The 23,881-nt window shown below is 36.7% G+C and overlaps 1 protein-coding gene and 1 long non-coding RNA gene across 2 annotated transcripts in view; one reads left to right on the top strand and one right to left on the bottom strand.

Annotated features, from left to right (window-relative positions):
• The window catches only part of LOC107726149 (uncharacterized), a 19,194-nt gene extending 5,565 nt beyond the window's left edge, over positions 1-13,629 (bottom strand). The window contains exons 1-2 of the long non-coding RNA XR_001638231.1: positions 13,618-13,629; positions 576-579 (exon numbers count right to left, since the gene is read on the bottom strand). This is a non-coding gene — a long non-coding RNA (uncharacterized LOC107726149). The remainder of the gene's footprint in view (positions 1-575; positions 580-13,617) is intronic.
• A 1,137-nt stretch (positions 13,630-14,766) lies between these two features.
• Positions 14,767-23,881, top strand: part of mppe1 (metallophosphoesterase 1) — a 69,547-nt gene continuing 60,432 nt past the window's right edge. The window contains exons 1-2 of the mRNA XM_016535655.1: positions 14,767-14,771; positions 17,181-17,289. Coding sequence (XP_016391141.1) covers positions 14,767-14,771; positions 17,181-17,289 — 114 coding nt within the window. The remainder of the gene's footprint in view (positions 14,772-17,180; positions 17,290-23,881) is intronic.

The following is a 23,881-nucleotide window of genomic DNA, read 5'->3' on the forward strand; positions in this document are numbered from 1 at the left end:
TTACCCAGCACTGGGTTGTATTTAACCCAGCATTTTTTAGAGTGTGGGATAAAAACTCCAATTAGGATTCATTTGTTCAGCAGATGTGATTTTTCTACAGGAGACCCAAATTAAAGCAACCGAACAGCGTAGGCTGCGCTGCAGTTGGATATCTCAAGTTTATCAATCACCATTCACTTCTCATGCACGTGGGGTGGCCATTCTCTTTCGGAAAAATATTCCATTTCAATTTTCTTCTATGGTTACTGATCCTTATGGCAGATACATTATTGTTTCTGGTACCATAAATTCCTTCCCATTTACTTTCTTAAATATCTACGGTCCAAACACTGACGATCCTAATTTTTTCAAGAAGGTTTTTGACTTACTTCCTGATGGCAATAATTACAATATAATAATCGGGAGATTTAAATTGTTATTTAGATCCTTATTTAGACAGACTATCCACTCGTCCACCCACAGGAATTGCATCAGTACAAGTTTTAAATAACCTGCTTAATTGCAGAAATTTTGTGGATATTTGGAGAATTCAGCACCCTGTTGACAGAGATTATTCGTACTATTCGCATGTCCACAAATCTTATAGTAGAATAGATAATTTTTTGGTTGATTCAGTTAATTTAGCATGTTATTGATATCAGGTACTACAGCATATTGATCTTCGATCACAGCCCCCTTACCATGTCCATCGACCTATCTCTCCCTAAGCGATCTTATTCTTGGCGTTTCAATCCATCTCTGCTTACTGACAGTAAATTCGTAGAACACATTACCATCAAGCTGAAAGAGTTTATGGAGTTTAATGACAATGGGGAGGTGTCAGATTCTTTACTTTGGGAGACATTAAAGGTTATGCGCGGGCATATTATTTCTTACGAATCTGCTGCCAAGAAAGAAAGAAAGAAAGAGAGAAACGACTTTTAGAGATACAAAATGTTCTTCCTACTCTTGAATTGCCGTATCAGGTGTCAAAATCATCTGACGACTATAATAAGATACTGAAGCTTAAGTATGAATACAGCTGCATTCTTGGTGGTCAAATAAACAACCTCTTTTTGAGAATGAGGCAGAGGCATTTCGAAACGGGAGATAAGCCTGATAAGCTCTTGGCACAACAACTTAAAGGGGCTCAAGCTTCCAGGTCAATCTATTGCATTAAGTCTAAGGATGGCACACTGTTAACTGACCCCAAGGATATTAATGCCCTTTTTAAAGATTTTTATAGTGAACTCTATACTTCCAATAGTACAGCCACTCATTCTGATTTAACACATTTTTTTGACTCTCTTGAAATACCTAAACTTAGCGACATTGCTAGGTCCGACCTGGACTCCGATTTCACTTTGGAGGAGATAGTCGCTGCCATTAAGTCATTTCCAACTGGGAAGGCGGCGGGGCCAGATGGATTTAGTTCCGAATTTTTTTAAAGATTCTGTGATATTCTTGCCCCGCTCCTCCTTAGAATGATAATCAATTCTAAAAAAGATAACGTTCTGCCTAATACATTGTATGAAGCCAATATATCTCTCATTTTAAAGAAAAACAAAGATGAAACGACCCGGCCAGCTATAGACCAATTGCGCTTCAGAACTTTGATAGGAAAGTAATTACTAAAGCTTTGGCTATTCGGCTTAACAAACATCTACCCTCCATCATTCATCCTGACCAGACCGGGTTTATTCCTGGCAGATTCTCTTTTTTTAATGTGCGTCGCCTCCTCAACACAATATATGCTAAGCAGGCGAAAGTACTAAAGCTTTGGCTATTCGGCTTAACAAACATCTACCCTCCATCATTCATCCTGACCAGACCGGGTTTATTCCTGGCAGATTCTCTTTTTTTAATGTGCGTCGCCTCCTCAACACAATATATGCTAAGCAGGCGAAAGCTAATGGAGCAGCAATTCTGTCCTTGGACGCGCAGAAAGCTTTTGATCAGGTTGAGTGGCCTTACATGTTTGGATCACTGCAAAGGTTTGGGTTTGGCGAGACATTTATATCATGGGTCAAAATAATATATGCCAGACCAAAGTGTTCAGTTCTAACTAATGCAGACAGGTTGCTTGAGTTCCCTTTACACTGCTCAGTGCAACAGGGGTGTCCCCTTTCACCCGCCCTTTTCGCCATTGCGATAGAACCCCTTGCCTTAAGTATAAGGCGTCATACGGGTATCCCAGGTCTTGAAGTGGGAGGCAAGAAAGTTCTTATTAGTCTGTATGCAGATGATGTAATATTGTATTTGCAGAACTCTGAAAGATTCCCATCCCAGTTCCCATTCTTTTAGATTTAATTACTTCTTTTGGGAAATGATCAGGGTATACAATCAATTTGTCAAAGAGTAACTTTATGCCTTTCTCTGATACTTATAGACCTGGTTTTTGGGAGAATATTCCATTTAAAATAGTCAGAGATCATTTTGTGTATCTCGGTTTGACAATCCCCAAAGATTCAAAATTATTGTTTAAGTTGAATTTTGTGGAGTTTCTTTCAAAGCTCAAAAGCAATATAGGGAGTTGGAAAATTTTACCTTTGTCTATGATTGGGCCTATAAATTCAATAAAAATGGTTTCCCTTCCCAGATTCCTATATCTTTGCCAGAATCTCCCTGTTTTTCTTACCTCTGCTTTCGTTAAGGAACTGGACTCTATAATCCTGTCTTATGTTTGGAACTATAAGACACACAGGATCTCTAAAATGCATCTACAAAAATTCAAATCTGTAGGCGGTCTGGGTATGCCCGTATTTAAGCATTATTATTGGGCCGCCTATATTAGGGCTTTAATGTACTGGGTGAAGGGGGCACCGGCCAATTTGACCCCTGACGTCCCACTGTGGGTACAAATGGAGACTAACCTGACGATATGTGGGACAAGTGTCTGGCTACAATACAGGTCTGCTCAGTTAACAGCAGACACCAACTGATCCAATTCAAGGTTGTTCATCGCTTGCATTACACTAAAACCAAACTGCATAAAATTTTCCCCTCTGTATCACCAATGTGTGACCGGTGCAAGGTGGCAGAGGATACAACTTCTCTCTAAGGATACATGAAGATGTCCAAGACATTAAAAGTTCCTAGAGACACAGCTGGCAGCCTAATTCTTTAGCTTAAAATGTGTTGTACCAGAAAACAGTTGAGGGTGTTGAAAAAAAAGCACAATTTCATAATAAATTTGATCAGAGCAACTGAGAAAAACCTGCAATGTACAGCCAAAGACTTGCAAGTTGACCCGATGAAAGGAGGAAAATCATTTCAATGCAGAGTATAAGATGAACACTAGACAAGTATGGTCTTCGTGTTGGGGCATCTTGCTGAATGCCACTCTTGACCAAGAAGAACATAAAAGACTTGAACATGTTAAAATTCATTTGGGTAGACCTGTGGAGTTCTGGAAGAATGTTTTATGGAGCGATGTGTGCAAATATTGTCTGGGCTTTAGTCAAGCATATTTGACTGGTATTCCAAGGCTTACAATAGGCCTCTTCCACCGGATGCAGAACTTGCTATCTTTGGTTTTTCACAGCGCACCTCCTGCCTCCCGGGGACATTACAGCAGTCTCTAACCCTGGGTATGATTGTGGCTAAGAGACTTGTGCTTAAGAACTGGAAGTCACCCTCACCCCCTTCCTTTCGAATGTGGATTATGGACATGATCTCTGTTATTCATATGGAAAGACTCAGATTCTTGAGAACTAATTATATTGAAAAATTTTCCGCTGTTTGGGGTTCATTTCTGGGCCATTTGGACAAGTTAACCGTTCAACCAGCCCCTAGTGGCTCCTCTGAGGCTAAAGCTGTACATCTTTCTGGGCACCTTGACTGATTGTTTTGCAGGTTTTTACTATAGTACTTTTGACTACTGAACTAAATATTTATTGTCATTATAATTTTTTAGTTACTTTATTTATTTATTTTTTCTCCGCTTGTGTGGTCCGAGACAGTGTTGTTTGTCTGTTCTGTGTTTATTTTTGAAAAACCCTTAAAATAAAGTATATATATATATATATATATATAAAGCTATAGAAGAAATAGTTTTATTACATTAGAAAGTCTAAGGATACATGAAGATGTCCAAGACATTAAAAGTTCCTAGAGACACAGCTGGCAGCCTAATTCTTTAGCTTAAAATGTGTTGTACCAGAAAACAGTTGAGGGTGTTGAAAAAAAAGCACAATTTCATAATAAATTTGATCAGAGCAACTGAGAAAAACCTGCAATGTACAGCCAAAGACTTGCAAGTTGACCCGATGAAAGGAGGAAAATCATTTCAATGCAGAGTATAAGATGAACACTAGACAAGTATGGTCTTCGTGTTGGGGCATCTTGCTGAATGCCACTCTTGACCAAGAAGAACATAAAAGACTTGAACATGTTAAAATTCATTTGGGTAGACCTGTGGAGTTCTGGGAGAATGCTTTATGGAGCGATGGGACCAAACTGGGACTTTTGGACCCATGGATCAGCAGTATGTTTGGTGCAAAAAAGGCAACGCTTATAAACAGAAGAACACCATCTCCATGGTCAAACTTGAAAGTGGACCAGTCCTGTTATGGGGGTGTTTTACTGTTGCAGGAAGTAAAAATCATGACTGTATGAAGGACCTCATGGATTCTTTGTAGTATCAGGCCATTTTGGTAAGAATTGTGATGCCTTTGGTGCAAAGCCGGAAGCTGATGATCAATGGACTTTCCTGCTGGACAGCCATCCCAAAGTATACATCCAAATCTACTTATGCTTGGTTCAGGGATCAGTCATAGGATGTACTTGAGTGGCCTGTTCAGTCTCCAGATGTAACTCTCATTGAAAATATTTGGTTGAATTTGAAGAAAGCAGTGACAATGTGAAAACCAAAGATTATCAGTAATCTGAAAACTTTTTCAGGCAAGGAATGAGCCAAGACTGCAGTAGAGAGTTGCCAGAAGCTTCTAAGCACGTTTATTGGTGGTTTTAAAGAATAAAAGATTCTGCACAAAATTTGACTTTTGGGGGTTGAATAATTTTGAACATGAATGTTTAGAGCCAATTTGATTTTTATCATTAGTCATCAATGTTACATTCTCAGAATCACTCAAATGTGTATTAAGCAACTTTCTCTAATGGTTTACTGATGCCTTTGTTGAATTGTTTTCATAAAGTTTCGTTCTCTGCAACAAAATGTATTGCAGGTCAAGGGGGTTGAATAATTTTGATTGCAACTGTATATTTTGAACCGTGTCCAGGAGAATTGAAACTGATTCATTACCTTTATCTGTATTTAATCTCAAATTATTTACTTTAGTAAATTTTTATTTTTACAAATCAGTTATACACCTTCAACAATGGTGGCACCAAATATGTGTAAAGCGAGTGTGTACCCCGAGTGTGTTTCTTCATAAATAAAACAAGAACCATCGGCGGCCAATTCTCCACACCACAAACTGACAAAAACTTCTTAACAACAAATACACACTTCACTCTCCTCCTTCCCTCCACTCTCAAGGCAGACATTTCTAAAATTATCCTTTCCAATCATCCTAATACCCGTCCGCTTGATTCTATCCCCACTCACTTCCTTCAGGCCATTTCTTCTTCAGTTATGCCTTTGCTCACTCACATTATCAACACCTCTCTTCACACTGCTACATTTCCCACAGCATTTAAGCAATCTCGGGTAACCCCACTGCTTAATAAAGCCTCTCTAATGCACTCTCCAGCACTTTTAGAAAACTACAGAACGGTACCTTAAGGTACCTTCTTCCATTCATTGCAACATCTCAGGAAACCACACCAGTGGTTCAAGTTTTACCTCTCAAGTAGGTCCTTCAAGGCGACTTGGAGGGGTGAGGTTTCCAAGTCACAACTTCTTGCTACTGGGTTTCCTCAGGGCTCAGTGCTTGGACCACTTCTCTTCTCCATCTACGTGTCATCATTTGGATCTGTAATTCAGAAGCATGGCTTTTCCTATCACTGCTATGCTGATGACACTCAGCTCTACTCACTCAACTATACTTCTCATTTCAACCAGATTATCTGATGGTAGCTGTTCGCACTGCATCCTGTCTGACAGATATTTCTGTCTGGAAATATTTCTGAACATCATCTTCCACTCAACCGTGCTAAGACAGAACTGCTCGTGGTCTCAGCCAACCCAGCACTTCATCACAACTTCTCTATACAGCTAGGTTCATTAACCATAACTCCTTCTAGGACAGCCAGGAACCTTGGAGTTGTGATTGATGATGAGTTATGCTTCACAGACCATATTGCTACTAGGGCTGCACGATTAATCGAATGAGATTGTCATGCGCATCTTGTCAGTAAAGCTGGTTCATTCACTGACAAGCTATGCAAAATCACGTTCATATTTCATAGTATTCTAAGCATTGATAAAGGCTATGTTGATTAGCATTGCATTATTATATACTTTATTATAATAAACATTATAATAAGATGAACTCAGATAAACCATATATTGTCGTAGTCGTGTCACGTTGAATCAATGAAAGCAGTTAAATCTTCTGTTTATTCAGCAACCGCTATAGGGATTTCCTGATTTCTTCTGGGGGGCGTATTTGAGTTTCCGCACGAGAACGCCCTCTGGCCTTCGGATGGAGATTTACTACTGATCACAGAAAAGTGCTTCACTGAAAGATACGCATGAAAACCGCAGCTTCTGCCTAATTGCGATTTATCGCCTTTGCAATTTAATTTTGATTAATCGTGCAGCAGCCCTAATTGCTACAATGGCCCAGTCCTGCAGATTTGCCTTATACAACATTAGGAAGATTAGACCCTTCCTATCAGAGCAGGCCACACAACTCCTTGTCCAACCTCTTGTTCCCTCCAGACTGGCTATTGTAATGCTCTCTTGGCGGGCCTTCCGGCATGTACTATCAAGCCTCTGCAACTGATCCAGAATGCAGCAGAGACAGTGGTCTTCAATGAGCAAAATCACTCTCACAGACATTTTCCTGGACTGTTCCCAGCTTGTGGAACGACCTGCCTATCTCAATTTGAGCAGCTGAGTCTCAAGCCATTTTCAAAAAACGTCTAAATACATCTTTTTTGCCAGCACCTGACCAATTAGCACTAATACTTACCTATTCTATTCTTTTTGCTCTAATTTATTTAAAATTGGAAAAAAAAACACCTTGGTATATGTACTGTGCTAGACTAACTGAGACTTGTCATAGCACTTGTATACTGTTGCTCTCTTGTTGGTCTGATTGCTTCTGTTGTTCTCCTCATTTGTAAGTCGCTTTGGATAAAAGCGTCTGCTAAATGATTACAGTGGGGAAAATATTTAATATGATCCCCTGCTGATTTTGTAAGTTTGCCCACTTGCAAAGAAATGAAGGGTCTGTAATTTTTATGGTAGGATTATTTTAAAGTATAGAGACAATACCAACCAAAAAATCCAGAAAAAAACATTATATAAAGGTTAGAAATTGATTTACATTTCAGTGAGTGAAATAAGTATTTGATCCCCAAGCAAAACATGATTTAGTACTTGGTGCAGAAACCATTGTTGGCAAGCACAGAGGTAAGACGTTTTTTTGTAGTTGGTCACCAGGTTTGCACACATCTCAGGAGGGATTTTGTTCCACTCCTCTTTACAGATTCTCTCTAAATCCTTAAGGTTTCTTGGCTGTCGTTTGGCAACTCGAAGTTTCAACTCCCTCCAGAGATTTTCTATAGGATTGAGGTCTGGAGACTGGCTAGGCCACTCCATGACCTTAATGTGCTTCTTCTTGAGCCACTCTTTTGTTGCCTTGGTATGTTTCAGGTCATTGTCATGCTGGAAGATCCATCCATGTCCCATCTTCGGTGTTCTGGCTGAGGGAAGGAGGTTCTCGTCCAAGATTTTACAGTACATGGCCCCGTCCATTTGCCCCTCAATGCGTTGAAGTCGTCCTGTACCCTTAGCAGAAAAACAGCCCCAAAGCATAATGTTTTCACCTCCGTGCTTGACTGTAGGGATGGTGTTCTTGGGGTCATAGTCAGCATTTCTCTCCCTCCAAACACGGCGAGTCGAGTTAATGCCAAAGAGCTCAATTTTGGTCTCATCTGACCATAGCACTTTCTCCCAAGCCTTCTCTGAATCATTTAGATGTTCTTTGGCAAACTTTAAACGGGCCTGTACATGTGCCTTCTTGAGCAGAGGGACCTTGCGAGCGCTTCAGGATTTCAGTCCATTGCGGCGTAGTGTGTTACCAATGTTTTGCTTGGTGACTGTAGTCCCAACTGCCTTAAGATCATTAACAAGCTCCTCCCGTGTAGTTCGGGGCTGATCCCTCACCTTTCTCATGATCATCCTTACCCCATGAGGCAAGATCTTGCACGGAGCTCCAGACCAAGGCCTATTGATGGTTGTTTTGTATTTCTTCCATTTCCGAGTAATCGCACCAACAGTTGTCTCCTTCTCACCAAGCTTCTTGCTGATGGTCTTGTAGCCCATTCAAGCCTTGTGCAGATCTACAATCTTATTTCTGACATCCTTTGACAGCTCTTTGGTCATGCCCATGGTGGTGGGAGAGGTTGGAATGGAAGATACAGATTGTGTGGACAGGTGTCTTATACACCTAACGAGCTGACATTAGGAGTAAATTCTTAAAGTGGCAGGAATAATCTGTATTCCACATGGGCACATAACCATTCTGTGGGAGCCAGAATTCTTGTAAATCAATTTCTAACATTTATATAATGTGTTGTTTCTGGATTCTGTCTCTATTTGTTAAAATAAACCTACCATAAAAATTACAGACCCTTCATTTCTTTGTAAGTGGGCAAACTTACAAAATCAGCAAGGGATCAAATAAATATTTTCCCCACTGTAAATGTAAGTATAATGCAAATTTTGAAAAAATATTCAGAAAAACAAACTTTCATGTCCTGTCAGCTGTTATACTGTGCTCGTTTTCCGCACCCTTTCAATTGCACATGCTAATGTGCTGGCGCATACTGTACCAATAATGTACCAAAAGTACCAATAAATTATGTAACTGGTACTAGCTGGGAAGGAATTGCATGCATGTGTGATGTCCGTTCTATTAACCAGGAGCATTTTTCATATGTTATATTAACAGTTCATGCAAGAATTGTGTATTTACCATAGTAACTGTTGAAGTACAACTTTTTCTAAAATCTTACTAAACAATAAAATGTATAGGGTCAACATAGCTGGTAGACTAATTTAACTGAGAAATAATTTGCTAAAGATTTTTTTGTTAACTGTCCTGAACATTTCCATTTTATGCTGTGGATAAATTCATAATTCATCTATAGAAATGTTATTAGTGTAATGAATAGCAACCCAGTCTGTATTCTCTTATTGTTAATTTTCACACATAGTTACATTATAATTATAAGGGCTGTTTAAAAACAAAAAAAATCTTTCAGAGCACACTGTTTTTTATATTCCAAAATGTTAGTCAGAAGAATCTTACGGTGAGCAGTTAATTTTTTATCTTTATCTTTTAATCTTTTTTTTAATTTTCTCTGGAGCTACTATAACTTTTTTTTTGAAGCATTAAATCTATTAACCTCTTCATGTACAGTAAGCATTCCACTAAGACATTGGCATTTGTTGAATCTCAGTAATATAATTTTCAGAAGACAGTCTATATTAAAAAAAAAAACGCATAATAAAAAAAATACACAGAAATGATCTGAGATTAAATCATTTGTCTTATTTACATTAATATTAATTCCATGTGAAATTATGAGATCAATAATAATAATAAATAATAAACGTATTTATATAGCACCTTTCAAACATAAAATGCGACTCAAAGTGCTTTACATAATCAAGAATAAATGGTTAAATAAACAACAACATTACATCCAATAAAACAAATACATCAAGCTTACAATATGTATACAATATATGTAAAACAACACAACACATTCAATTAAACAGACATTTTCACTGTAAACTACCTGAAGGCCAAGTTAAAAAAATAAGTTTTCAACTTCCTTTTAAAAATACTGAGTGTGCTAGCTTCCCTAATATCTGAAGGTAGGAACATAATTTACGAAGGCAGCATCACCAATTTTTTTTTCTTATAGAACTAGGAACCTCTAGTAAACCTGTATTGGAAGATCTTAAAGTTCTTGATGGAGTATAATTAACAAGAGAACTGGCAATATAATTAGGTCCTTGGCCATTACGGGCTTTGTACGCAATAAGGAGGACTTTATAATCTATTCTAAATTTTATAGGAAGCCAGTGCAATGTAGCTAAAACTGGTGTTATATGCTCTCTTTTTTAGTTCTAGTCAATAGCCGAGCAGCTGAGTTTTGGATAAGCTGAAGTCTATTAATTGTTTTTGTGGAAGACCAGTAAAAAGTGCATTATAATGGTCAAGTCTACTCGAAATAAAGGCATGAATTAATTTTTCTGCATCTTTCCAGTTTAAAAGAGGTCGAATTTTAGCAATGTTCCTTAAATGGAAAAATGATGATTTTGTTACAAATTTTGTTACTTATAAATGTGAGAATTAAAACTTAAATTAGAGTCTAAAATTACACCAAGACTTGTGACCTCTGAGCGAACCCAAGGAGTCAATTTGACCAAATTCTTATACACCATTTCTCTTTTTGTCTTTGGACCTACCAACAGAATATCAGTTTTATCCTCATTTAACTTAAAAAAATTATTACTCATCCAATTATTCACTGCCATGAGGCAGGTTGTAATGGAGTTAATAGCCCCCATGTCATTTGGCTCTGCAGAAATATATAGCTGTGTATCATCAGCATAACTGTGAAAACTTACATTGTTTTCTCTGATGATGTCACCAAGTGGCAGCATGTATAATGAAAATAATAAAGGACCAAGACAGCTTCCTTGTGGGACTCCATAATGGAATTTATTTTTCTCAGACACATAATCTCCAAGTTGAACAGTGAAATTTCTCCCCTTAAAATTGGTTTTAAACCAATTTAATACGTTGTCAGAAAAGCCTACCAATTTTTCTAAACGATTTATTAAAATATCATGGTCGATTGTGTCGAATGCCGCACTCAAGTTTAAAAGGATAAGATTCGACACTTTATTTTTACCGGAATTAACTCTAAGATCACTTGTTATTTTTATAAGAGCAGTTTCGGTACTGTGGTACTTTCTATAGCCAGACTGAAACTCTTCCATAATTTGATTTTCTTCAAGAAAAGATTTTATTAGTGTTGTGACCACCTTTTCAAGTACTTTACTAATAAATGGGAGATTAGATATCGGTCTATAATTAGCCAGAACATTACTGTCCAAATTAGGCTTCTTCAATATAGGTCTCACCACAGCAGTTTTAAAAACATCAGGGGCCTCATTTATAACTGTTGCGTACGCACAAAAACTGCCCTGAAAGAGGCGTACGCCACTTCCTACGCAAAAGGTGGGATTTATAAAAACAAACTTGACGGGAAAATTTGCGCACCTGCACGCAAACTCTGACCCATGCGTACTGACTTTTTTTCCTGGAGAGAGAAAAGTAATGAACTAAAAAATTATTTTAAACTCTGTTTTCATGTCGATATACACATTTATATTAAATATTCCACTCTCATTAGTGGAGATAAGCACTGAAATTACATAACTCTACTACGCAGAAGTTAAAACAAAATTATATTAATTTAGACATATAGCCTCTTTGTAGAGAATGCGCTTGATCACTTTTCCTGTGGCATGCTATGTTTTAATGACAGCGAGGAGTGCTATGTGCATAATAATTCATCTTTAAATTAAACTGCTGATCTCATGCTGATGTTGTGTGAAGGCATCTCCACAACATTATAAAAAATACCACTGTATTTGAAAGATACAATTTGAAGAAAACGGTAATATTTGCACATTTCCTTTTTAAAATAGGCTACTTTGTCAGTGAGGCGCGAGTCAGACAATTGTATTTACATTGCAATAAATATAGGCCTATGTTTCCACTTATCAGCAAAACTGCATAAATTTAATTTAATTTGAATTGTTTAAAACAATCAAAATATCATTTGGCCAGTGGAAATGAATGAATGAAATCAACTAAAATTCAAAAATATTCATCTGAGAACTATTTAAAACAGTTTTTATGGATATTTTTATATATTTATTTTGAAACATAACAAGGATACAGGATGATTTTTAGCAATAAAAATGAATGTGTATGTAACAAATGGCATTTATAGTCTGTATCCCCTTAATGTGTTGTACCTTTGACGGTGTTAAACATGGTGTCACGTGGATGGGAATATGCATGGAAATGATATGCAGATGAGGTTATGCATAGTAAAACTAGGCGTTGTAAGCTCCATATATGGTGATTTCTGGGAGGAGATGGGGTGGAGATGCTTTTGTGCTTATGTACACTTTTAGGATGAAATCTACGGAAAGTTTTATAAATGAGTCCCCAGGAAAGTAAACAGTCTGCAAAGATGTGTTTATGATATATAAAACATGACCTGAGACACAATCAAAAACCCGTTTAAAAAAAGCTGTAGGTACAGGGTCGATGGATGAAGTAGTAGAATTACATTCGTTAACAACTTTCTGAAGTTCTGTTAGCATCAAGCATATGCACTTGACTTATTGAGTAAAATTAAATTAATTTATAACCTCTAAAAACTGCACTGCTTTACGATCAACTTTATCAACATGAAAATTAAAATCACCCACGATGAGGATTTTATCATAGTTGGTGACACACAAAGTTAAAAGTTCAGAAAACCCCAATATAAAGCTAGGGTTGGGTATCCAGTACCAGTTCAACATTTCCAAGGACCATGGATTCGACAAGACATGCGCTTTAGTCTCCCATTAATCAATTAATACATATGCATTTTTATGTGATTTTAAACCATTCAAGTGCAAGATGCAAAGGAGAGCTCAATTTGGCACTCTCAAGGCTTGTTCACACCGGGACAAATATCGCGCGCGATTATCGCTGACGTTTAATGCCTCGTGACTAAACAAAGAGCGCCAATGTAAGTGTGCACAATGCGCAAAACGCGAGGCGTAAAAGCGTCATTTTTTAAAAAACGCCTCGGACTCGTTTTTTTGGTTTGACGCGCCGCGTTAAAAACTGGCCGACCAATGAGATTGGCGCTTTTGTTCACGTGCCTGGAGCTGCTGAAGTTACAGTAAAACACGGCTTGGTGGCGCTCAAGCACAAAACGGTCTTGCCGAGCACACATTGATACCTAACGATGAAGAGGAAGTAAGCAGACCAAGAAGATGCATCGAGGCAAGATGAATGTAGAGCTGCTGGTCTCATTGGTGTCTGAACACAAAGGGCTTTATGACAAATGCGACAGCGACTACAAAAATCTCGATAAGAGGGAGTTGTTATGGAGAGGAATTGCAGATCAAATAGGATTCGATGTGTACGGGGTATTTCTGTTTTTCATTAAGCGCCATCTAATGTCAGGGAGTGAATTTGCACGTTCACTCAGCTCATCGCCAGCGAAAAGCGTAATTGGGTATGAACACAAAAGACGCGTCGAAAAACGACGGTGATAAGTGCGCGCGATAATCATCCCGGTGTGTATGAGGCTTCATACTGTTTTCTGTGCTGTGCAAATATCCAGAGTTATGCACAAACAGCCGCCTCTCATATAATGGAATATTGAGTTATCTTTTGCATCTTCTTGCACTTGAACAGACAAATACACAAAAAATGTCCTTGTGTCCTATCCTTGTAATGTCCTTGTAAAGTGGAAGCAACCTAACATTCCAGCTCTCTGTGCCATTAATGTTAATAAAAGAACAAAAGAAAATCACTCACTGATCTTCACTGATCAACTTTTATAAATTTTAATAAGGATTAATCTATATTTTATAGAAAAGAAAACAATGATGTGTTATTTTACATTTGTTTACATTTGATTTAAATTTCTGTACCTGAACTTTGTTTAGTTGTATTTATTTGTGCTACTGCTAATTAATTTATTTGTTCTTATTAGGGACCAAGCACCGAATGTGCGAAGGCACCTCTTGTATCCAGTAGTTTTCTTCTTCTTCTCTTTTCTTCTTGAGTCTATGGCAGCCCATAGAACTGCTTGCGGGAAAGTTATTAAATTTGGCACACAGATAGAAGACATTCTCAACATTAAAGGGTTAGTTCACCCAAAAATAACAATTATGTCATTAATTACTCACCCTCATGTCATTCCAAACCCGTAAGATCTTCGGAACACAAATTAAGATATTTTTTATAAGACACCCTCCATAGACAGCAAGGTAACTTCCACGTTCAAGGCCCAGAAAGGTAGTAAGAACATCATTAAAATGGTCCATGTGACATCAGTGGTTCAACCGTAATCTTACAAAGCTAAGAGAATACTTTTTGTGCGCAAAGAAAAAAAACAACAACTTTATTCAACAATTCTTCTCCCGCGAGTTACCATCTACTGCCATTATCGAGAGTAACATGACGCATGCGCGTAATGCTGCTGATGTAGAACACGCATGCGCTGCGCCTTGTTTACGAGCAGAGGAAAGCACGCATATGCGTTGTGGTACTCTCCATAATGGCGGTAGATGGTAACTCGGGAGAGAAGAATTGTTGAATAAAGTCGTTATTTTTGTTTTTTTGCACACAAAAGTATCATCAAAGCTTCATAAAATTATGGTTGAACCACTGATGTCACATGGACTATTTTAATGACGCCCTTACTACCTTTCTGGGCCTTGACTGTGGTAGTTACCTTTCTTATGGAGGGTGAGAAAACTCTCAGATCTCATCAAAAATATCTTAATTTGTGTTACAAAGATGAACGAAGGACTTACGGGTTTGGAACGACATGAGGTGAGTAATTAACCCTTACATGGTGTTCGGGTCTGTATCAAAAGAAAAATTATACTATTAATTATTTTTTCAAACTCAGACTCTTTGGCCTTGGCTCATTTTCTGTGAAGATCATATATCAGAACAAATTTTCAATGACCACTCACTGTACACCCCCCCCCCCTACACATTTATATTACATACAGTATGTTCGTGTCCACTGGACCCGGGGCTTATAAAAGATTTGGAAATTTTTACTCTGTCCTCCTATTGTCTGGGCCTGCTGTTAGTATGTGTATGTGTGTGTGTGTGTGTGTGTGTGTGTGAGAGAGAGAGAGAGTCTGTAAGAGTGTGAGTGTAAGTGTGAGCTTTGTGTTTCTGCCCCTGCCATTCCTGCACAAGGTTGTAGCACTTTAATTCAGATCACTCTGTCTTGCCAATAGCCTGTCTGAATTCAAATCGCTACTCAAAACTCACTTGTTTTCAGAATGTTATCTTTCTTAAATTAACTTCTGTTTATTCTGTCTTATATTGTCTTATCTATATATTACTCTCTGATGTCTGATGTTCTCTTTACTTTCTGTATTATTGTTTGATGTTATCCTCACAATTCTGATGTTTATTGTAAAGTGTCCTTGAGCTCTGGAAAGGTGCTATATAAATATAACATTATTATTATTATTATTAATTCATAAATGTGATCTAACAAAGGTAATGGGCAAATTTTGACCATATATGCTGTTTATATTGCTTGAAATTGGGATGAAGTAAGCATCTGTTGAGTATTTCAACATATAATTTTTGATTGTGTTGAATTAAAAACCCAAAACTGCAGCAGGTCCACCAGACCCACAAACACTGGGTGAGTCACAAAAATATGAACACCACACAAGGGTTAATGACAGAATTTTCATTTTTGGGTGAACTATCCCATTAATCATAGCAAGTTCGGAATATCTAACTCAAACTCTTTAGCACCACCAGCAGTTCAAAATTGCACTCATGTTTATGCTAATAACTTTTGAACCATAAGATCTAGATTCTCGAAGCAAAATTATTTTCCCTCTGATTCTATTTGCTATTTTTGCTTTCTGAAGGGGTTGTCTTTTTCAGTGTTTCCCATACATTGATTCATTTGTGGCGGCCCACCACAATATCAAAACTGACCACCACAAACAGATTTTCCTCAAGAAAATCAAGAAAATTATTTGTTGAATAAACATCAGCCACTGCATGTTTCAAAATCAAAAAGATGGGTGTTTTCATATTAATGTATCTTTGAGGGGAACTGACTGTCTTCAGAAAAGCTTAGATGTAATCTAAGATCTCTCCTATAATGTTTGATAAAGTAGCGTTTGTGAGTGCAGCGCTGCTTTGATTATAGTCGTTACCGGTGAAACCGCTATTTCTGCCGCTCCAAAAGCGCCCCCTGCCGGCAGAGAATGAATTTGAATTTTCAATCAGCCTGTCTGCTGTTTTCGTTCAGACCAATGCGAAAATCCACTGATGTTTTTACACAGATAATTTCGAAGAAAGACAATTTCTTATAAGCAGAGCAGAGTAGTAAATATGAACCGGTATGTATGTAAATACGTATATATATATATATATATATATATATCCTCCATGCGAAGTGCCGCCACTGCTCCATTCAGGAGTGTAAGTCTGTGGGAAACTCATGGTACTCAGCTGCAACAGAACATTAGAATAAATAAATAGAATAAATATGTTGGTATCTAAATGTATGACTTCATTTTTATTTTTTTTTATAACTTATTAGAATCGAAACTGGGAATCTTTAAGATTCAGAATCGTAAATAAGCAGAATAGGAGCCAGAATTGCTAAATTTAAAACGATACCCTACCCTAAATAAAACACAGGTTTTGCTTAGAGGGTTAATATACTATAAGAACTAAACATTCTGATACTTCTATTTCCAAATACTCAAATCTTCAGTCTTCCTTCATTTTACAAATAAGCCTTACATGGGGTGCTGTTCAAATCTCTTCTCAGTATTGGTATAATCCTTGACTTTCTCCAGTTTAATCTAATTTTATTGTTTCTAGAGGAGACAATGACTTCAATGTTATTAAGTTTGCATCCCTGTCCAAAAACCAGGGGTCTCAAAGGATAATTTCTTATAAGTATTTGTATTTGTGTTTCTAAAACTGAAAGTTCATCCTCAATTGAGCGTACCTCAAGGTCTTTTTGTTCTTTCTAATGCGCAACTCCATCCTGCAAGGCTGCCATGCTGATGCTGCGGCCATGATACCCACTATGATTTCTTAATGTTAACTAAGCATTTCCATACTTTGTCATTGTTTTGTGAATATTTATAAACTTGCTCAAAAACGAATTTAAACAAAAAATAGGTAATTGGGTCCCTGTATTTTTTATTTATTTATTTATTGTATTTTATTTTTTTACAGTTTTTTGCTGGTGAATAGTGTTGCATTACATGGCGATCACTGCCCCATCTGCCAACGTGTGGAGGAGGAGTTACACAAACTCTCACATGCTCTTAACTGCTCCATTCAGGTAATACATAACATAGATATAATAGTTTCATCAGTAATTACTGGATTTTTCTTCCTTAATATGACCAGCTGATTTTTAGAGATCATTCTGTGATTTGTTACGTTTCTTTACCTTGGGTTTTCACATTCACATAGTATTGTTTATGTTTTAAACAAGGGTTTCCCAAACAGGGGTTTGCAAACCTCTGAGGGCTCTTGAGGGAACTGCAGGGGGTTAATCTTACAGTTAATCTAAATAAAACTCAAGTAGCGATATATTATCAAATAAATGGCTGTAATATAATTAAAGAAGTATATTGTCTATTGTGCTGCATATGTCAGCGTAAACAACGGCACTGTGTTCATTTACATTCATGCAGCTTGGCTGTTTGCAGAGTGACTCGATTTACAGTAAATGCTGCTTCTGACAAACGCTGTGAGTTAAAATTCACCAAATGTGTAATATTCTAGGACTTATTATGTCCTCCATAACATAAAGTATACTGCTCTGACCCTTCTTGGCATTGAGTGTTCAAGTTGATGACAATTTGTCACTTGGAGGATGACCTCCTTAAATGTTCTGATCTTTAATAGGGAGTGTTGCTCAACTTGTCTCAAAATCCCCCACAAGTACTCAAGAGTGTTATGATTGGGTGAAACACTTGTCCACAAAAGTTTTTTTTTTTTTACCATGAGAGAATGTATATTGTCATGTTGAAAAAAAAAAACACAACAATGCAGGGAATGAGAAAGGGGTAGCATCTTCTGTTTTATGTTTTTGCATTACATCACACATTGGTGTGTGAGTTCATGACACCTTCCTTCACACCTTCAGCACTCATACATCCCTATAAAGAACTTTGCCACTGAACTGTGAAAACAAGACACCTCTCATTGTCTTCTCACTGGAGGACCCCACCATGAGAGAATGTATATTGTCATGTTGAAAAAAAAAAACACAACAATGCAGGGAATGAGAAAGGGGTAGCATCTTCTGTTTTATGTTTTTGCATTACATCACACATTGGTGTGTGAGTTCATGACACCTTCCTTCACACCTTCAGCACTCATACATCCCTATAAAGAACTTTGCCACTGAACTGTGAAAACAAGACACCTCTCATTGTCTTCTCACTGGAGGACCCCTAGCAGCGCCATACCATTTTGGATGCTGTTAGATCCAATATGATTGACTTGGTCTCATGAGACTAGAGTATGGATTCTCAGACATCTATATTTTGTAAATATGGGCCTTGGAAAAGGCTGAATGAGTTTATTGTGCTTTGGCTACTGTAGGTAGTTCCCAGTGTGGACAACAAGCAAGCATTTCACTTTTGCATATTGCATCTTGTATTCTTTTCATAGCTTTTGCCAGCTTTTAGACATTTGCTTGGTATTTCTCCTGCTTTTTTTCTTGCAAAAATCACTCATCTCTTAAAGTGAAAGCTTAAAGTGAAGGCCTGATTATTTCAGGGACCTTGTAACAAGTCCAATGTTTTTGATTTTCTGTTAATTTTGCTTTATTTTTACATTTCAACATACTTACATGCTTTAATTGCATTTAACTTGCACCAGAAATGTTTTTTTATTTACTTTGATTTTGTAACTTTCAGGTGGGTGTACTCATTTTTGCAGCACAACATTTTACAACTTTGATAAAATATTTTCCTGAATAATTTTGATATGCTTCTTTGGTAATTGATCAAGCTGGCTTACTGGAACATATCTCCCAAGAACGCTAATTTGTCTTCTGTGTAAAGAGTATAAATTAGTTTTAAATTATTTATTTTTAAATAATTAGATTGACAGCATTAACACACACACACACACACACACACATATATGGGCAATATCACACAAGCTGGAGTGCTGAATCATCTGAAGCGTTTTCTTCGCAGTCTGTATTAAGATAATTAAGAGCACAGAACAAACAGCGCTGGATTAAGTGGATATTCAGATACAAACAATTAAAACTAAAAGCTAACTTTGGGTTACTTTGAGAAAATTCAGCTATTTGTGTAGTCAAGTCAAGTCACCTTTATTTATATAGCACTTTTAACAATACAGATTGTGTCAAAGCAACTGTACAGCATTAATTAGGAAAATATTGTGTCAATAATGTAAAATGACAATAGTAAACACTCAATTTTCAGTTAAAGGCAGTTCATCATGTGTAACAGTCATAGACATTTCTTGACCTAGTTTTCCATGTACCCTTGATTAGTTTATTCGGTCCCACTTTATATTAGGTGGCCTTAACTACTATGTGCTTACATTTAAATTAACCATTTAATACAATGCATTTACTGTGTACATACATGTTTTTACATTGTAATTATATTTTTAAAAATACTTGCATGTAAATACATCTGTAATTAATTTCTGTAATTACATTTATAATTACACTTTTGACCCATCCCTTTATACCTTAAACCTCCCTTAAACTTACCCATACCACCAAACCTGTCCCTAACCTTACCCGTATCCCACCTCAATAGCAGCAAAAGTGTTTTGCAATACAATATGAACACAATAAGTACATTGTACTTATTTTGTTATGTAAGTACATAGTAGTTAAGGCCACTTAATATAAAGTGGGACCATTTATTCTGTTCGCCTGTGTTCGTTAATCATCTCATTAGTTCCCTCATTTAGTTTCTGTATAAGTTCTCCCTGTTCTGTTCAGTCCTTTGCCGGTTATTCTCTGATGTTAGATGTTGGTTGTGCTGCATTTTCCCTGAAGCTTCTCCAGTATTTCTTCTGTGGATTTATTAAAGGACTGTTATTTGGAATTCTCCGTCGTCTTGTGCTCCTTATAGCACCACACACGTGACATCATGAGAATAAGCTTGCATTAACATAGGAAGTGTTTTTGTGTCTGCCCAGGCTTTCATATACAGTATATATATATATATATATATATATATATATATTCTGTAATAATAGCTGCTGACAGACTCATCCTTCTCCTGAGTGCAGCATGTAATCTTTTCAGTGTCCACACGCGGAGGAAATGCTGCGCTTACTGCGTTAGTGAAATTTTCCACTTCTTTCCTGTATGGTTCGTTGCTCGCATGGTCCCAGTCTGTGTCCACACGTCTCACGTCCGTTGTCGCCAGTTTTCCGCTCAGCTTATGCCAGTTCGCTGGACCCATTTTCACACCCAGCATCCGTCTCAGTTCTTGTGAAGTCGGGCTGAACTCTTGGCACAGTAAAAGCAGTTCTTTCGCATGTCTTTGTTGCATTCCAGGTGACATATATATACATATTGAGAGAGAAACACAAGTTAAATCAAAAGGAAAAATAAAAAAAAAATATAAAAACCCACACAATGTCTAAGAAAGTAAATAAGAAAGAGTAAAACATTAATTTTCCTACAACAGAACATAATTCATGTTAACAACACGTTAAAAACATGCCAACAAATGCAAATTCATGCTATTATTGTATTAAAGTATGTTAGAATCATGCTAGCAACATGCTAATTTATGCTAGCATAGTGTTATGGCACTTTTCCACTGCGTGGTATGACTCGGCTTGGCACCCAAAAGTGAACCGTACCGTGCCGTACCATGTAGTGGAAAAGCGCCATTAGAAATGTGGCAGTTAATCTAATTAATTTGATTAATTACACATCGAATTTCGCTAAGAATTTACCCTCAAAGGAGGATTTAAAGTCATTATTGTGTTAAATGAGAAAAGCATCAAATAGACATTAAAATATCATTAGAAATAAATATTTTATTTGACTCAACATAGAATTAATTACACATAAACACCAGAGGTTTGTTTGACTACCGAATGTGTCCAGCAGTGTCTGAGTCAATCTGGCCAAAAACCCGAAAAGAGTTGCAATAAACACAGAGATTTTACTAAAAATTAATTTCCGAAAAGTTAAAGCTAACCAGAAGTGTAAAGTATTAGAGTAAATGTAATTAGTTACTGTACTTGAGTATCTTTTTGGATACTTTGTAGTTGTACTGAGTATCAAAGATATTAGCAACTTTTACTCTCTGCTTCACTACATTTTTGAATGATTCAACAAGGCTACTTTATGTGAATGCGAGTTCCTTAGAAAGTATTTGTGAATGACAGGTGTTTTATATATGAGATGAGGACATGGCTGCAGCCGGCAATGAGGCCCAAACCAGCACATCCACTGCAAGAAGGCTTTGGCTTTTTAATTTTACTTAACATTATTTTATTTATCCATTATACTGAAGAGACCTTTTTGAAAGATATTGTTTTTTTGTTTGTTTTGTTTTGTAATTTTGAGGTGTTCAGTTTTATTTTGGTTTTAGAAAATAAACGTGATTGCTCTCTTCACAAATCAACTCTTTCTTGTTTTTGTTTCATGCTCTCTGTGCCTTGCCCTGGACTTTTATGTCACTTCCTGTCTCCTGTGGTGTTTGTTGTCAGTTTGTAGTAGGTTTGTTCAAAACTGAGGTGGAGTCAATTAATGGGGATTCCCAATAAAGGAATTGGGAGTCAATTAATGATGGAAAAGTGAATATGGAGGCGAGGTCTATCGCACCTGAAAGAGAGAGATGTCACCAATTAACGCAGTTTCCTGTGATGAGGTTTGCAGAAAGTGAGAGTTATGGGTAACCGTATGAAGTATTGTGAATCTTTAAGATTTAGTTTTATTTTGAGTGAATGTGGACAAGCGAATTGGCTGGTGTGGAAATCCACTTCAGTGTGACCAGTGTCAGCACACATTTCTCTCCTTGTATTTTGTGGATGTGTGAAAGATATGAACTGAATAAGTGGGAACTGAACTGATATGTTAAATTATTATTATTATTGTTTATGTTTTCCTTCAAACTAATACCCTTTTGAAGTGATTATTTGGTTGATATGGAATCAGTTCTTGTAATATTTATTTATTACTTTATGTAACAGGTGGTTTTCTTTTGCTATAAATTATTTTGTTAATTTTCACAGTCTTAAACCTGTCTGATGCCCAATTTGTATTGGTTTGGGGCAGCAACGGTCATTACATATGGTCTATCTATGAAGGTTTTTTAAATTTTTTCTCTCTTCAATCAACAGGACTCAACCAATATTTATATCTAATGCTTTAATGTATAATACCTAATTTTATTTCCAAACTTATTTCAAGTAATTTGAGTGTGATTAAAAAAAAAAAAAAATTTATAAGAGCATTGAGGTGTATAATGATTAGATTTACTGATTTGGGCTGCCACCTTAAACTTGAGCACACATAATGTAATGCCACGTAATGACACGTCTAGAGTTCGATACCTATGAGTTGACTAAAGGGAAAAAAAAAATCCTAATTTAAAAGAATACAGAAACGCCCTCCAAAGCCATCGATCACCCTTGCAAAGCCTGGCAAAAGATAAAAGAAAAAAGTAAAATAAAAAATTTAGCTGTTAAGCTCAAAGTAAAAACAATAGGGAAAAAAATGAATCAGTTTAATTTTGTTTGTATGGCACTTTTCACAGTGCACATTGTTTCAAAGCATATTATGCATTTAATATTTAGAATTTCTCCTTGACTTTAAGCTTAGCAGATGTCTGTTTTGGTCCCTTCAATTTTCGGGTGAAATGGTTACTAAGGGCTTTGTTGCAACTAGGGATTACCAATTTTTTCGATCATTCCCATGATCAATTGTCGTTTAAATTAACGATCAGTTAATCGATTAATCGTTATCCTTAATACTCCAAAATTTGTCTATTGCAGTGGCATATAGACAAATCCTATCTGGTACATCCACCTATCCACTGCTATCACCCGGCATGATAGCAGTGGTGGATAAAGTAGGCCTACTTGAAATCCACACTTGAGTAAAAGTATAGATATCTTACCAGAAAATGACTTTGGTTGAAGTTAAATTTACTGTTTAGAAATATTACTTGAGTAAAGGTTTTAAAGTACGTGATATTTATTGTACTTATGAAAAGTATTTTTTTTAAATATTAAACTTAAGTATTGAAAGTAAAAGTACAAGTAAATTCAAAATAGAAAAGGAGCGGCCATCTTACTATTCCCTACCGGCAGAGAGCATAATTTACTGAGAGCCAAAATCTTGACCTAACCTTGACCTAAAATCCTCCGATTTGAAGTGTATCATGTCACACGGGATTAATTTTTAAGATATGTTGTAGCAACTCATAATGTAATAACTGCACATAATGTAAAAACTGCACATAATGTAATAAGTATTAGATTATTATTGTAATAAAATGTTCATAATGTAATAATTTTCTCAAAATGTAATAAAATCATGTCACTCATCTCAGTTCATTGGTTCAGTGGATGTGTCTGTGATTAGCTACACTGCTCAAAACTGCAAACATTGTAAATAGAAACATCTGATGCTCTCCAGAGCGCAAATGCAAATATGCACAGAAGAGTTTGCCAAATATGTTATTATTACAGTTTCAACTAAGGGTGCTCTAGTGTTCTTTTATTTATTTATTTTTTTTGTCCAAGTGATTAGCTCCCTAAACTGGGCGTGAAATAAACTGCTTTCTGTATGGATTTAATATGGAATGTTGCTTAAATACGGGAACAGTTGGCAATCCTACTTTGCATGTTTTAAACACTTAGATTATGTTCTTACTTTGGCCATGCATTAAATGCACATC

The sequence above is a fragment of the Sinocyclocheilus rhinocerous genome, unplaced genomic scaffold (genome assembly GCF_001515625.1).
Source record: "Sinocyclocheilus rhinocerous isolate Xijiao unplaced genomic scaffold, SAMN03320098_v1.1 scaffold1990, whole genome shotgun sequence".
NCBI lineage: Eukaryota > Metazoa > Chordata > Actinopteri > Cypriniformes > Cyprinidae > Sinocyclocheilus > Sinocyclocheilus rhinocerous.